Source organism: Clupea harengus, chromosome 2, assembly GCF_900700415.2.
Source record: "Clupea harengus chromosome 2, Ch_v2.0.2, whole genome shotgun sequence".
Classification (NCBI taxonomy): Eukaryota; Metazoa; Chordata; class Actinopteri; order Clupeiformes; family Clupeidae; genus Clupea; species Clupea harengus.
In genome coordinates this window covers 17,599,071-17,615,992 of record NC_045153.1, presented here as the reverse complement: position 1 = coordinate 17,615,992, position 16,922 = coordinate 17,599,071, and the positions used below count along the sequence as shown (strand labels likewise).

General features: G+C 43.2%; 2 protein-coding genes across 3 annotated transcripts in view; one reads left to right on the top strand and one right to left on the bottom strand.

The window, feature by feature from the left end:
* col4a2 (collagen, type IV, alpha 2) overlaps positions 1–7,016 on the bottom strand; it is a 64,315-nt gene extending 57,299 nt beyond the window's left edge. For both annotated transcript variants that reach the window (XM_031584939.2, XM_012819691.3), the window contains exons 1-3: positions 6,831–7,016; positions 6,214–6,323; positions 6,081–6,132 (exon numbers count right to left, since the gene is read on the bottom strand). In XM_031584939.2, coding sequence (XP_031440799.1) covers positions 6,081–6,132; positions 6,214–6,281 — 120 coding nt within the window. In that variant the 5' untranslated portion in view covers positions 6,282–6,323; positions 6,831–7,016. The remainder of the gene's footprint in view (positions 1–6,080; positions 6,133–6,213; positions 6,324–6,830) is intronic.
* A 173-nt stretch (positions 7,017–7,189) lies between these two features.
* col4a1 (collagen, type IV, alpha 1) overlaps positions 7,190–16,922 on the top strand; it is a 49,863-nt gene continuing 40,130 nt past the window's right edge. The window contains exon 1 of the mRNA XM_031584948.2: positions 7,190–7,358. Within this exon, the coding sequence (XP_031440808.1) occupies positions 7,290–7,358 (69 nt within the window). The 5' untranslated portion in view covers positions 7,190–7,289. The remainder of the gene's footprint in view (positions 7,359–16,922) is intronic.

Sequence of the window (16,922 nt, the reverse complement as noted above, 5' to 3'; positions counted from 1 at the left end):
GAGCTTAGGGGTTGCAGGTATTCCCCAGTGTCCCCTTGAAGAACACTCAAAGGCATGAAGAGAAGTAATGGTTTGAACACATGCTTTTTCAACGCTGTTATACCTGTGGGGATTAAAACTTCAGACTCCAGTGGCAGACACGGACTTGTAAAGATGAAGGTAGGACAACACAGCAGGGCAGAGGATGAAAGAGAATCAGTTTGAGACAGGGAAGGAAAGATGGAGATACACCTGAACAGAGATGGACTGCCCTTTCATGTTCTTTGATGAGTATTAAACTAAATTCCTTTTACAGAAAGAGTTCGCTTCGCTGTCCAAGATGCACTGTCAGAGAAGATACTGTCCCGTTTGACAAGCTGGGGGTAACATGAGGATACAACGAGACATGAGAAAACTTCTTGAACTATATCCATCCAAAGACCACATATACGTATATTACTGGGCCTCTCCACCTGATGTATTGCCTTGAATCAAATGCACAGGGATCTAAACTCACTTTACCAAAGCACGAGGGTCTGTGTTTATTTAGAAAATCTCATCCAAGCCATGACTTCAAGCCTGATGTTGAGTGACTAAAATAAATTAGCAGAGCAATGATGTAAGAGTCAGTATCAGTATCAGTAATGGAAGAGACCTACACACCTACTGCAGTCTTCCTCAAGGACTTTCAGGGCATGGAACTACATTATAACCAGCATTCCATGTGTTTACTGTTAAGGTCAGAGGTCGATTGGGCAGAAAAGATCACTGAGAGACATCCTTGAATGCAATCGCAGGAAACCTTTTCATGTGTCTCTCATACCAAAATGGATTACTGGACACAGATGTCACTTGAATGGTTCTGCATAGAACATTCTTAAAATGTTACCTGACAAACTCCAAACAATTACATACCAGAATAAAACTGAAATTAAATACTGTGCATTATTCTTTACTCTCCTAAAACAAAATAGTACAACTATCAGTGGTTTACAGAGCACCTTCAGTGCTATATCCCCTTACAAAATTAGATTTGTACTAACAACTCCCTTTCCTAAAAGTTCTTCAATGGTGTAAATACTGTACCTCCCCACAATAGTATATCAGGCTATATTAAAAGGATATTGCATCATTGTTAACCTTTTCCCACAAACATTTCATTTCATGGTATAATCAGCTATGTGTACTCATCAGCAAAGCCATTCCAAAGAGGTGGTGTAGGGGGTTGAGAGAGAGCAATGACACAGTTTGCCTAACTGTCCTGTTCCTGTGTTGCGAAATATGTGTCTGGTTTTTGCATCTGTTCGTGACAATAAACAGGTGTTTTGCACAACATATGGTGGATGTCTTGCCATCGTTAGTCATGCATTTATTCCCGCACGCACACATGCACACACACACATGCACACATACACACACACACACACACACACACACACACACACACACACGTGCGCACGCGCACACACACACACACACACACACACACACACACACACACACAAGACATGTTGCTGCTCGGAAGGTAGCTGGAACCCACAAGCCAATTGTGTACAATGAATCATGCTTCTTCCCCACTCTGACTCTATCACTTCAGTCACATCAGATCTCAGATCTCTTTTCATCTTCCTGACCTCAGACTGAGGCACCGTAGCCCACTGCAGACTTCCTGATCAATGAGCTGGAAATGGGGCCAGTGCACAGTCTTTCCCATCCATTCACCACATGTTTCCCTTCGAATTCTCACGAGGATCAGACCAGAGATATTCAACCTTGGCACAAAAAATTCCAGAAATGTCCTGCCTCTGACCGAGGGAGTGGGATAACTCTGAAGATGACCCTGGTCCGATTCGCTGTAGTGTCGTTTACTATGTCTGACCCAGATAGAGGGTCACCATGACTGTGTGCAGGAAGTAAAGAAAACTGTCTCAAATCTTGGAGACTGGAGGCCAGATTACGAGCTGCAACTAGAAGGACCAGCCAGAATGCATTACAGAAACTAGCCTAGATGAAGATAGATGACACAATGACTTAGGTTATGTTCATGTATGAGTCACTCGTGAATTCAGAGTAAGATTAAATTATGTTTGGCTATCAGAGCATGCCCTGAGGCTTCCAGACAGCTGTGGATATCTTCTCCAGCTCTGTCAACATCATCCTAAACTCGTCATCTATGTCTTCATATGCTTAAAATACATGAAGGTCCCTGTTAATAGACAAAACAATATTTTATGTGTATTTTTAAATGGCTAAAAATAAAGATGAAGCACTAATAATAAGCGAATGAAAATATATCTATCTAGAGAGGTGCATTAATCATGTCTTGGCCGCAATGTCATTCAATACACAAACCCATGAACATGTGTTCTCTCTCTCTCTCTCGCCCTCTCGTTCACACACACACACACACACACACACACACACACACACACACACACACACACACACACACACACACACACACACACACACACACACAAATTGTAGCTTCATATACTAAAAGACCCAACTGGTCACAAGGGCCAATGCTTCAGGTTTTTCAGACGTGAGAATGCAGGTTTTTCTTGGATACCCCTCACTACTACTGCACTGCCCATATCAATATCCATACTGTTGTGTGCCCATATTCCATGCACACAAGCTCATTTGCAACACACACATACAAATACACACACACCTCACTGAGGGGAATAGCTGCATCTGGTGACAAATACCACAGCATGGCTCACTGGCCACCATTTGAACATTTCCAGTTCCTGACCTCATCAAACTCCTTCCTCAAATCAAGACCAATGGAACCTTCCACCGATTGTTCCTCCGAGATCGTTTTTTTTCTTCACGCAGAGGGATTATTTTGGCAAGGGATGTGGCGGCCACTTTCCTGTCCCTATTCTTATCATGGCCAGACATCTTCTCCTTTATAGGTCACCGCCTTTCCTCCTCCTCACTCCTCCAGCACAGGTGGGTGTGGGAGAGGGCTCCCTCATGTGCAACCCCAGCTACTAAGATCACCTGATCCCTCAGCCCCCACCCGTTCCTCCCCTCCAAGACAATACAAAGTAACCCACACGCACACATAAACACACACACATAAACTTCCTGCCACATTGAATGGGGGTTTCCCTGTTCTGATGCCATTATTTTACAGAGGGCTCTCCTGGGTGAGGTCCAGGAGCAGCCTGACCCCTCTGACACGAGACGAGGCTTTCAGCTACCATCACATGCGTTCAGCTATGCAGATAGCAATGACCTATACAGATGCCAGTGTTTGAGGTAACATTTTTACAGGTGTGTTGCAGGTAGTTACAACTTGTACAGTGAAGACATGAATCGTTTCTTTCCTGTTTGAGGGGGAACAGTTTTATGTTCATGTACTTTTTCCTTTTTCTTTGAAACCGCCTTCTGTTTTGGATGTAAAGTCCAAAAAATCTCTATATGAGGGTAATAGCAGTATATCATATTTTATCAGGTGAGGGGGAATAATGATATAAAAACATGTCAGAGTTTTCATGCCAGGATCCCCAGCCTTCGTCCCCCGCAGGCCAACGCCCACCCTCTTCTCTGAAGCACTCACTCTGCTTTCCCACAAAAGGCCTGCGCCTGCTGCCAATCTGTCCTGTGCTGTAGAGGAACATCTTGAAATGTGCTCTCTCTTTCTCTCTCTCTCTCCACCCCCTCGCATACACAAACAACAGCAGAATGCAATTCAAGTGACCGAAGGTCAGTTTCCTGTTGATACTACCCCCTCCCAAAGTCCCTTCCTCTCTCTTTTTTGACAAAATTCTTCGTTCTTTCAACATGCAAACTGTTTTATGGGACAGAAAAAGAAACTAGGGCATTGCAATCCCACAACCTTTCAAATTCGCCCACACAAGACCGTATTATTCCATTAAGCAATGATCGTCAGAGATTCTGGCACACAGCAGTAGAACAGCATCATGGGGGATCGCTATCATGGGTGCATGCTGAGGTCATTAAATCAAGCCTTTGTGAGTACAGTACAGTTTGGGGGTATTTTGGGGCATCTTTTTACTTCATGACCTGGGAATGGACAAGGCACAAGTGGAATTATTTGACGACCCTGCAATTATCTGAGGAACAGGGTCAAGACATGGAAGACAGTTATGGATCTCTTAGGACTGTGAGACCAAATGTCGCCATTGACAATCTTTTCCACTCTCTCACAGACGGCCGTATCCTCTATGGATATCCTTCCTTCTTTCCATCTTCAATTAAAAAAACTATGTTCAATCTGAATGCTTAATGTGTTCCCTTCATGCCAGCTGGATTTTGACTTTCACCCTGGCGTTATCTTCTCGCTGTCTTTTTGCGTCTGGCTGCAGCCTTTTCTGTCCCTATGAAGTCACCCATACTGAGAGCACACCCAGTAGACCAGAGCGGTGCCTGACTAAAAATAGCCTCTCCTGCGACCTGAAATCACTGCTGAGTTTGTCCCAGCACAATGCACAGAGGAGCTCTTCAGCCATGTCACAAGCTTTTCATCAGGGCAGCACAAAATCAGATAAGGCCTAAGACAAGGAGCTCTCTTCTTCTCCTCAGCCAAATCACTTTAGCTTTAAAAAGCCAAAGTATGATATTAATTGCTCAAGGGCAGTACTGATCCTCCGTGTGTGAGGGGCTTGGAGGAGACAAAACAAGGTACACTAAACAAATGTGACTGCTGAAGGAAGAAAGGCAGGAGGGAGTGAGGGATGAAAAGAAAGAAAGAGAAAGAAAGAAAGAAAGAAAGAAAGAAAGGAAGGCCTCTCTTAAGCCTTGACTGGAAACAGTCTACCAGTGAGATTTTTTCATAAAGATTACCTCTCAATGGTAATACTGGAATGTTAGTAAAAGTACAAAATGTAACCAACAACCTGAGGTTTGTCTAGTAGTTTTTTGTTCATTCAATGCCCAGTCAAATTCTCTGAATTGGGAACTGATGGCTGAATATTTGTTCCTAATGCTTCTAGATCCACATGTGGGTCAAACCACTGCTGTTTAAGTAAAAACAAGACAGCTGACTTAGTCCCCTGTGAATCTGTCCTGACCATACACACTCATGCTGATATGGGACCATAATAATCTATGGTCTTAACAGAGTTACAGTTAACTATGGTGATCTGAGGCATTATTACAGGTGTACAGATCATTCTGATTACAAAGAAGATAGCTCCTGGGTAGATTCTTCATAACCTTTTTGGAGAAGTTACTTACCTTATAACTCGAAAAACCTACACATAATTGTTAACTAATGCAAACTGAGGCATATAGGAAAGAACAACTAGCCTGGTTGATGAGTTGACACAATGGCCTTTTATTATGCAGCTACATAGTGTCAGTGTTGCCACATTAACTCCAACTGCATGATCAATTATCAAACTATGAAGGTAATAATCACAAGAATATTAAGTGATTCAAAGGTATCTGAAAAACATTTAGCTGTAATTGACACAAAGAAAGCCTCAGCCTCCCCTCCCCCCCCCCCACACACACACAAATACTCAGACGCCCAGAGTGAGTACTACAACCAAACTTTGTCTCTACTTTGACCACATGTTTTTCTCATTAGCCTGAAGACCTATCTGGAACATCTGAGCAGGTTTCCCTCAGCTGGAGGGGCCCCAATTCTATTAGCTGCAAATAGCCGTGGCTAATCAATGAGGGTTTACGACACTACACCTCAGAGCTTAACCCGCCTGTCATATGTGTCATGACCTCGGTCACTGGTTAGGCTTAGGGGTAGAGATGGTTGTAGAGTTGTGGTTGGTGGTTTAAAGCATTAAAAGGAATATAAATGTACTTGTGTCAAAAATATTCAGTTTATGAATCAGTAGTGTCATTGTGAAAATCTTTAAAATCTAAGGTCCATCAATACCCTGCCTTGGGCCTGGCCCGGTAAAGCTACACTCCCACTTTTACAAAGACACACCTCCTTGACTGCACACACGATTTTCCAACGCATGTTTACTGGGCTGAGAGGCTGCGTTTGAGTATATATTGAATATAATTTCAAAGATTTTTGAATACACTTTCCAGTTATGACAACGTTGCTCTGCAGAAGCAAAATACACATACGTCAAGATGAAAAAATTCCAACTTACTGCGTTCGTTTCAGATATTAAGATGAGGAACGTCAGGCACAATATGAGAAACCTGCAAAATAAAATACAATCATGAGGAGTTCTGTCATCATGGCCTTGAAAATATCTACTGATCCAAGACTAATAAACTTGCCTTAAAAGTTTCTGTTTCCCGATGTGGTGGTGGACCATCATCCCCTCCATTCGTACTTCAAATTTCATCCCTTTTTAAACCGTTTTGGTTTGGCACTACTGCATGTTTGTCTGACACATTAAGACACATAAGGCACAGATACAATAATTGCCGACAACTGCTATGACAAGTTTATGGTAGCACAGAAATCCATGTTGAAGTTCTTGTTTGGCTGACAAGACAAAGCACGCCAGTTTTAACGTAAAGCCAAGCTCAGTGTAAAATAAGAGAACGATTTACTAAAGTTATAGTGTCGGAAAGCACCTGTTGGTGGCTATAGTGCAACATTAGTTCAATGACAACATTAACTTATTTGTCAAACATCTATTGGGCATTTCCATTCACTGAGCAAAAAATTACATTATCGTATCAACTTCAAAGAGAGTTCACCACAAAAGTTTAACAGGTAGGCTACGTTACAGTAGACTACCATCGCCTAGCCTTCTTACAGCCATCATAACCGCACATAACACTTAAAATATATTTATCCACAAACGTATAGAGGTTATGCATATAGACTATGGGGAAACACCACACAGATATTATTCGTTTTTGAACTGAAGGACATAAAAACTTACGAGGTGGATTTAACTTTGCGCCTTGCAAGCTGAATACTGCATCCAAGAGAAGGTTCCGGACACTCACGCGAGGATAACAGTTACTCCAAAAGTTGCGCGTTATGACCTACTTGATGAGTTAAAAAGTTAAACTGACTGATCTCTGAACTAGAAATCGTTGGTGAAACTTTCTCCCAACAATGTTAAAAGAGGAACTGTTGGTTTCATACATGGGTTTGTGTTCGAACCTGGTACGAGGGTGGTCGCAGTGGAAGTAGGTGGGTGGGTGTGGTGGCAACAAGTTGAAGAAGTTACTTTGAACAGAGCACATATCGTCGTGAGAGGAAAGATGCAGACTAACGTGGAGAATAGTCTCGGGTAAAGAGTTATCACTATAGGCAGTGAAGAAGTTTTGGTCAACCGGTTGGTCAGTTTTGGAAATTCTGCAGAGTACCTCAGTGTCCCACGCGCACTGCCGCGATGCTGTTGTTCAGCAGCACTCTGTTTCTTCTGGCGGTTTTCTCCTTCAGTATAGAGGCAAAATCTGAGGTAAGGGATGTTCGGTTTAATTTGTACACTTTTCATATTATTTTCAGGAAATGTAGCGTATGTATATATCTATATGTGAACGTTTGCGCAAAATCAACTTGCTTAGAATTAGGAAATTAGGAATTAGGAAAGTGACACCTGAATGGCATTCTGCAAAGCAGCCTAATGTGGAATAATTCAGTCTGTGTGAACATCAAGGCAATACATAGCCTTCATAACGACTTTTTAAATAGGTAACGTTACATAGATATCTTATAAATTCCACAGTTGCATGTTGGAGGTCACATTTCATGTGTGCCGCCATCAATGGATTACACGTTTCTTGATTTCTCCTTAAATTTAGTTTAGTTACAATGTAGTTAATGGATATAAATTATTCACAGATTATGTGGTCGTTGAGAAATTTACAAAATAGTAATAAATGCTGTAATTTGTTGATGGGACATTTAGTTTGCCATAATACTTTAAAATTGACACAGATTGTCAGTTCAAATGGAAGATGTATTGTACTGATACTTTGTGTTAGCTTTGCATACGTTCACAGAACACAGAGGTAGTCGAGACTGCTAGACATGGACGCTGTAAAATAGACATAACGGTACAGGTGGGAGTGTATAAGCAGCTGGGGTCTGCTATAACCACTCCCACTTTTAGCAGGGCGTGGCCATAGCTAGACTTGTAAGGTGGAGAGCTTCAACCCCTAGCCTCACAATACTGGTTGGTTAGTTATACTGTATGAAGTACTTCTCCATATGTGAGCGTGTGTAAGAGGGAGAGAGATTATTTGTGTTGTCTGCATAAAGCTTGTAACAACATACTCTGTTTTGACTTTATGTCTGGTTTACTTAGTGTGGTTTGATGACTGCCATCATGACTAAGCTAAGTTTATAGCCCAAATCCCTAATGTAGAATTTAGTGATATCTCAAGATTATTCACTGATCCTTCAGAATTCAAAATATGCACACAGGTCATTACAATATCTGACATCCAGCATCTGATCCATTTTCATTAACTTGTGTAAATAGCCTAGAGAAATGCTCCATGGACATGGATCTCAGAGACTTAGACATAGACTTTGAAATGTTTTAGCTCTAAAAGGACAACAATTGGCATCATCAGGGAATGTCTCATTGACTTTATCTTCAAATTCAACCAGTGTCTGTCCGCTAGGATAATTTGTCTTCAATGCCTGTGGCAGCCAATCCCTTAATGCAGTCTCATGTCCACAGACACTCCCCTCATATTTCTCCTAGTTGGAAAGTGTTGGTGGACTTGCTGGATTTGGTTGACTCACTTTAGTTTTTTGGACAGCATGTCATAAAGAAAATGCATTTTATCTTCATACAGAATGAGTTTGAAACCTTGGGTTGCCAGGCTTAGCTTAGCACAGTGCTTGACTCCCTACAGACTAAGGCCTGGCCTGCAGTGACGGATAGGTCAAGGTCAATCACTAATATGGTGTAAACCTGTAAAGCAAAGCTGCTTTTGTCATTACTTCGATTTCCTCTACACATGTGCATGGAAATATAGAAACGTGTTCCTTCTCAAGGACAGCCATGACTGTATTATCATGCGGGGACTGAGACATGCAACTTTTGACTGCACAGCTTTGATTGAAGGCCATAAGATTGTTGTCTGATCAATTTCCCAAACAGAGTAATCGGTTCTCTTCCTGTTTGGAATACCCCTATGGGGACGTGATGGGAGCCACAGTGTCATGAACATGGCTCATCTGGATGGACTGTGCGAATTGCAATTTTTTTTGTTCACTCTCTGGGGGGTCATTATTTACATTTAATCGAAGGAAGTTTGCAAGAGCAGATGTTCTCTCCGGATGTCCAAGCTGCTGAAAAAAACAAAACATCTGAATAAAAGGGAGATAAACAACTTCTTGTCTCCATAGCTTACAGAGATATCTTGCAGCTGGCAAGAAATAACTTGACCTAGGGCCAAAACACGACAGAGTGCAATACATCTTCGCCAATTTCACCCATATATGTATATGCATTTGGACATATCAGCATTGCAGCCTGGGAGTAAATAGGAATCCGGTGATACTGATCAGATCTCTGGCCAAAGTCCAGTAGAGGAGAGGAGTGTTTTTCTTTTCTCCCTCTTGGTCAGGACTGTGGCCTGAAACAGGCATAAATGACCCAACACGTGCTTCAAGTTTGATATTCATCAGATTATCAGATCGTCCTCAGTGGTTGCTTCCTGCAATTAATTACCCCCTCGTTAAGGTGGGGGTCAAATTAGATTCACCCTTGGCCCAAACACCGTCTGCACTCAGCGAGCAAAAAATCCAGAGTCCTAACAGAGAAGCAATGGGAGGAGTCATGGGAAAACACTGACGTGCTCAGGACCCTAACCTCCCCTGACAATGGATAACCATAATGACTGGAGCGGGACTTAGAAGGGTTGGACGTGTTCCAGAAGTGAACTTTGACCTTTGACATTTTAAACAAGGTAGTGTACATCTGTAGTGGGATGAAGATGGAGAGTGAAGTTAGTCCAAGCTTGCAAAATGTTTAACTCTGATCTGTAATGTATGTAGGATTACTTTCAGTCACAAGATCTGTCTGTAGTTAATTTATAGACATTGGTTTCAGCTGGTTCTTTACAGAAGCATTGTCAGAAGTAATTGAAGGTTTTCAGTCCAGAGGCCGGGCAGACATTGATTGCACCCCTCCTCTGTCAACTCTATTTGGTCATGGTCTTAGACAGGAGGGCTTTGGATTACATGTACCTGAAAATTGGCATAGTTACTATGAGCAGCTTTATGACCGACTAGACATCTTTTAGTGAAAACTCTCAGATCAGTGGAATCCCTGGCATTTTCGCTCAGTTGGGATGGGACACTTAAGCTGGATGAGGGGCCATAACTTTTGTTACCTAACTCATCAGGGGGTCATCCCAGTGTCATGCCTACCATTACCGCCACCCCAGTGGTCAGACTTTGAGACACCATCCCAAAATGCCTGACCTACTCAAAAACCATCACTCATGCATGAGCTGGTGATCAATGATATTGTTTTGCTTTAACCTGCATATCAGAAGGGGGTCTAATTATAAAACATGCTAAAACAAGTCTGTCACATCAATGTTGTTATGATGTACTTGTAATAGTATGACTTGTTATAGTATGATCATTTTATTTTTATAGCGCCAAAAGAATAAAATAGTCTTAAGGCTACTCGATTCCTTTGCAGGGCTGGACCAATGGGTCATGGGTGTTGACCTGTGGAATGCAGTCAATATTTAGATGAGAACATGAAAAAGTCATCAGTGAAAATGAGATAGACATTTTGACTGCATTTCTGGATGGTTGAGAAGAGGCCAGCTGCAATAAGAGCTGTCTGCCAACGATCTGTCTCTTTTAGAAAAAACAATGTTATACTGCTGTGTCTCAGCATACTGCAGTTGGGTCTGGCGTTGTCAGTCAACAGACACCCATAGATATTTATCAGAACCTTCTAAAATGTTCTGTTCCTCATAAAGATTCTTTAGCACAGCCATTGACTATCCCCCATAGACAGCTATTTAAGAACTGTCCTTGCATGTACATTTCACTTATGATGTACCTTGGCCTGTAGGGCGAACATCTTTAACATTAACATTCTTTAACAGCCCCCCTCTCTCTGTATTTCTCTCTCTCTCTCTCTCTCTGTCTCTCTCTCTCTCTCTCCCACACACACACAATCACACACACACACACACACACACACACACACACACACACACACACACACACACACACACACACACACACACAAACACAAACACACACTGTCTTTCTTTCTCATGTACAGACACACATGCCTCACATCATCTTAAACCTGATTGAAAGAGTGTCTGGGAAACCTAGTTTCTGCTTTTCAATGTATGGACAGGTGACAGATTTGCTTTAGCTTCTCTTCTTTGCCTTTCTATTCCAAGGATGAGTGGAGTTGGTTAGTGAATGGAAAAAGCAGAAACTGTCCAGTGTGTTAATGATCCCTGCAAAATGGCCTCAGGTTATCAGTTATAAGTTAGCCCTGGAAATATACATCTCTGAGCAAACCAGCACCCGAGAAGGTGTGTGTGTGTGTGTGTGTGTTAATGTGCCCGTGTGTGAGTGAATGTGTGTGTGTTTGTGTGTGCGCAAGCATGTGTGTGTGTGTGTGTGTGTGTGTGTGTGTGTGTGTGTGAGTAGGTGTGAAAGTCTGTGGCGTAGTGGGTGGTCTGCAGGAGGTCTTGCTCTCTGAGCTCAGTGCCTGTGGCCCACTGGCCCACTGAGCACATATATCTCACCCTAGATGATCAGCAAGACTTAGCAAGGAAGGGGATTATTCAGTTCATTAAGGTCACTCTCACGCTAGTTAGGCTATAACCCATTCTCCTTTCCCTGAAGACCTGAGTCATTGCCCTTGGCCTGACAAAGGCAGGGCTGAGGTGGAATTAGATTTACCCCGAAGGGTGGTACTTATTACAAACTCTATCTCAAGTCATGATGAAAGACGGAAACTGTAAAAAAATTTGTTCAGACTGGATACACTCGGTAGTTTTGCATGTGGAGTCGTGGGGTGAAATGCAGTAGAACGCTGAGAAAAATTTGAGGGTTAACTGGACCTGGCACCTAAAATTCATGTCAGCACAATGATTATACGTGTCCCATATTAAGTGTAGCGTTGTGTCTCCTTAGACCTCCACTTGTAATGCCACAGGTGAGTGGTGTAATGCCCTTTCCTGGTTTATCATTATGAGTCTCTCTGGAGGTCTATGCTTGGGTTTTTGGACTGATCCCTAGCCCTCGAAGGATCTTAGCCAGCTTGAGGTGGAATGTAGACTCGTGCCCGAGAGATACCCAAGCGCTGATCCTTCGGTCTCACTTCTTGGGTCTCTGAATTCGGCTGGCTACTCAACTCAAGAGGAAGGCATCACTACTTGAGGGATGGCGAGGTCTGATTCATCCCTTATTTATAACACACACAATACAGTTAGTTCAAAAGGAGTAGAGCTGGCCTAGTTTCTTTCAATTTTTTTTTTTTGTTTTCATACAGACTCTAGTGGAAAGCTGAGATAAGCCCAAACATCCAGTCATAATGGATTTGGAGAAGTTTATTTTGATAGCACTCAGATGTATACAATATGGTAGTCGAATATGTGGGTGTACAGAAACAAATGTAATTGTCTCGAAAAGACAAATACGGTGGCAAGCATTGGAGCGTGTATGCGTTCGTGTTTGAGTTTAGACCAGACGGGCGGATGTCTGTGCTGGCTGAGAGTCCATCTTAGGTTTCCCCTTCGGTGTGAGTCGGCATCATTGCATATCAGTGTCACCATTGCAGTGTTCCCCGCAAAGCAAAACATTATTATATTTTAACACCCAAGAAACCACAATTAGCAGTAGCCGTGAAACGCAGACCTGGGGGCAGTAGCTCAAACTCCCTCTGGATTGGATGGCCCTGGTAATCTTCTGTCGCTAACTTCGGGACTTCTTGGAGTAAATAAGATGTCTATGCAGCGAATAGGGTTACAGATGCACTCCTTAGCGCCAGCTACCCTCGGGGAGTTTGAAAAGGAACGAACGCTTCTCGGCCCATTGGATGTGTGGCGTGAGTGCGTGTAAAAACATGCAAAAGCGCGTGTCACACGCCGAAACCGTGTGAGTTGGCAGCTCTGCATGGGCCTGATGCATACCAGCTAGGTGTGGCCTGGGCAGGGTTTGCCTGCCACTCATCTCAGAGTTGCCAACTGTCAAGGCTGACTTGACAAGTGAATCTGTGAGGTTGACAAAGTTTGAAGTTATATTTTGGGTGTGACATGAATTAAAGTCAATGCTAGCATGAGACAGAATCAAAGCTTGTGTCTCACACAAAAAAATGTGAGAGTTGGCAACCCTGTTGTTTTTTCTTTTATCATGGGCACAACAGTTGCTTTTTCTCACGAATGGCCCTGTCATGTAATCAGATCATGCAATGTAGTCGCCCTTACAAATTCAGTTTGAGTCTAAACCGTTCTTGGGTCAACCTGCCTCACGGTGAACATTAACTCAACATTAATGTTATCTGCTAAATGCAGATGCCAGGACTACAGGCGAAGGGTTTGACAGAAAGCTAAGACGTTTGGAGATGAAGATTTTCTTCAGCGATGTATTCTCTTCCCGAGTTTCTACCACGTTTGTCTCTCTTTGTAACTCTTTTTCTGTCGCTAACTTCGGGACTTCTTGGGGTAAATAAGATGTCTATGCAGCGAATAGGGTTACAGATGCGCTCCTTAGCGCCAGCTACCCTCGGGGAGTTTGAAAAGGAACGAACGCGTCTCGGCCCAAAATCAAAACAAATTTTGCCGTGAGAAATTGGATGTGTGGCGTGAGTGCGTGTGAAAACATGCAAAAGCGTGTGTCACATGGCGAAACCGTGTGTCACATGGCGAAACCGTGTGAGTTGGCAGCTCTGCAATACAGTGTTAGCCTTTCTAAGGACCTGCTGAAAGACCTGTGTTATAAATGTCCAAAAGCTTGGCATGACTCCCTTTTGAGATCTTTTCTGGCCATATTAGCGAGGCTTCCGAGTCTTATGGGACAGCTTTAGGTTTCCGAACCCAGCAGTAAAACAAAAGGTTACAACAGACTCAATGATAGAGACTCTGTAAAAGAGAGTCATTGTCTCAGTAAAAACTTTAAAAGAGTTTTTTTTTCTTTTTCTCTTTTTCTCTACCTTTTTAGAGGTAGCTTCAACATGGGTTTCAAAACACAGTTTGTTATCAATAACAATACCCAAATATTTGTAACTATCCACTAGGTCGACAATGCAACACCTTTTAGGCAATGGGCTTGGTTGTGATGTTCTGAAATCACTGAACATGTCTTTCGTTTTTGGCACATTTAGATGGAGGAAAGACTCCATCACACCAAGCCACAAAGTCAGTCATCACCTGGCCCATGATCCTGATCCTCCCCTTCAAGAAGGCTAACAATAACAGAATCATCACCTTTAAGATGTCTCTGTTATTATGGTTGCTTCGACACTCATTAGTGTACAAGGTGGAGAGACAGCAACCTCGAGGGGAACTGCTACACGAGTAGAGCCGGTTTGGGAGAGTACCGTTAACTTGCACACTGTGACCTATCAGTTAAAAAGTCCATAATCCATCCAATCAGGTTTCAAGCGTTTAAATTCTGTTTAAATGCACTTTAGTGTTGTCTGTTAGCAGTAGTGTTGCTGGGGTTCCCATGGTTACTACTCATGTGACAGACACCTTCAGCATAACACTAAACAGAGGCACTGGGAACAGTGCACAGATGCAATAGACATGAACTTTGTGAAACTCACTCAAGGCTCTTTTGTTTTCATAACCAGCAGAGTAACCATTTTGCATTTGTCCATTTGTTCTAATGATTTGAAACCCTTGGTATTGGCTTGTGCAAGAAAAATTAGTTAAGGTGGATTGGAAAGTAGCCTGATAAGCCATGTTGTTGGTAGGCAACGGAAATTCCCTCTCTAAAATCTCAAGCCTCGTCCCAATTTTCCCTCTCAGCCTTGCCAGAATCCTCAGGCTATCTAGACAGTAAATCAGCATGCGCTGAACAGCTGTATTCTGGGAGTTTGTGTTCTTTTGTGTGCTGTTGTTTTTGCAGCTGGCCCGGATGATACCCGAAACATGCTGTAAATAAGGGGTGTGGCCGGTCTGGGCCTCATAGGTCATAAAATGACTGGTTCAAGGGGTTAGACACCCTTTCGACACCAGTGGTGATACATGGTTTCCTTTTACCCATAACAAATTTTGGGAAGATAATTTTTTTCTGAAAACTTGTCCTGCACGGTCTGATATTTAATAGTACTAAGTAATGGCTTTAGCAATCAATCGTAGGCCAGATGTGTCTGCCAATTGGTCTTCCTTCCTCCTACAAGCCTACAGAACCATGTTTATGAAGCTTACCCAGGACTGATAGGTAGGGGACGTTATTCAGTTTGTTGTCTGTGGCAGTGATCTATGGCTTTGAATTCTCCTCTTGTGCCTTCTCCACAGCTATACACTTGAGGTCCACACTTTTAACTTACCACGACAGATTTAGCATTGGCGTCATAGAATGCTGTAGTGTTGATACCAGAATCTAGTCAGAGCTTTTGAACTTCTTCATGTATGCCGTTACAGTGCACGTCCTCTCCCACAAATATACTCTCGTGGAAACACACACACACACACACACACACACACACACACACACACACACACACACACACACACACACACACACACACACACACACACACACACACACACACACACACACACTCATACACACACACACACACACACAAGCAAGGCTTTGTATGTTTAAATAGGCAGAATTGTAGAATCTTGCCATGTCAAGGATCAAATGCCTAAATCCCTCTTAAATGTTACACCATGTTAAGTGTCCCTGTAGTGATCAAAAGGGAGTCTGTTGAAGATTCCTCTCACATGGTTAGTGTGTATGTTTTTGTCTTTGAGTATGTGGATACATGCCAGGCAGGCAGCCTCTAAAAACAGGCCCTCCTCAAAGCTTCAAAGCCTCTAACATCTCACTCTTGTCCTTCCGAGATTTCTTGCAAATCCAGATTTTTTTCCCCTCTAAATTGCAACAACAATGGTCCCACACAAGACCTCCATTCCAGGTAATAAGCAATGTTCGACTTTGTCTGGTTTTATGCCTGCTCCTTCATGCAACAAAGCCCTATTCATTATATCCCAGAAGGAAAGGGCATTGGTCTAATCTGTGTAATATGATTGTGCTGTCTGATTCGTCTTTCTCCGACGTCATTCTGCCCATAATCCAACCTTTGCCACTGTCATTGGGAACCGAGCTTTGGGATCAGAGGCAGATCTTCATCTCTGGGCCGCAGACCTCTCATCTCCTCACGGGCAGCAGCTCGAGGCCAGAGCCCTGTCAACACTAATCAAAGCTAATGTGCTGGAGGAGAGGGGTGTTGCAGATAAAAACAGATAACATGCAAAGCACAGACAGCCTCAGCCCCACAACCGATTAGCATCAAGGGCAATCAGCGTAAGTGTGGGGCATGCTAATGGTCCTGGAGTGCACCGGCAATGTGTCTGTGTGTGTGTGTGTGTGTGTGAGAGAGAGAAAGAGACCCTGTAAGAGTTGTAATGAGTCAAAGATGCTGGACCTGGGGGTGGGGGTGGGGGTGTACGTGTGTGTGTGTGTGTGTGTGTGTGAGTGTGTGTGTGTGTGTGTGTGTGTGCGTGTGTCCGTGCCCGGTGCGTGCATGTGTGTGTTTGCCTCACATTCTCACACTCCATCTCCATCATCAGGTCTTTCTGTTTTCCTCCTCAGTGGGTCCATTTTCCCTCGCTGAAACTGTCCCTGATGGCAGTCATTCCTTAGCAGGGGCCAAATGCCAGCTCCAGCCCCAGCGCCAGAGCTGATCATATTGATATGTTAAAGACTTTGGGAAAGCAGACTTTCTCACTCCGCGGGGCACACTTAAAAGCCTCACCAGACCGCTAGGTCACTCGGGGTTAGGTGGTGGAGGGAAATAATGAACCAACACCCGCCTTGCACGTGGTTTCCATAGCGATGC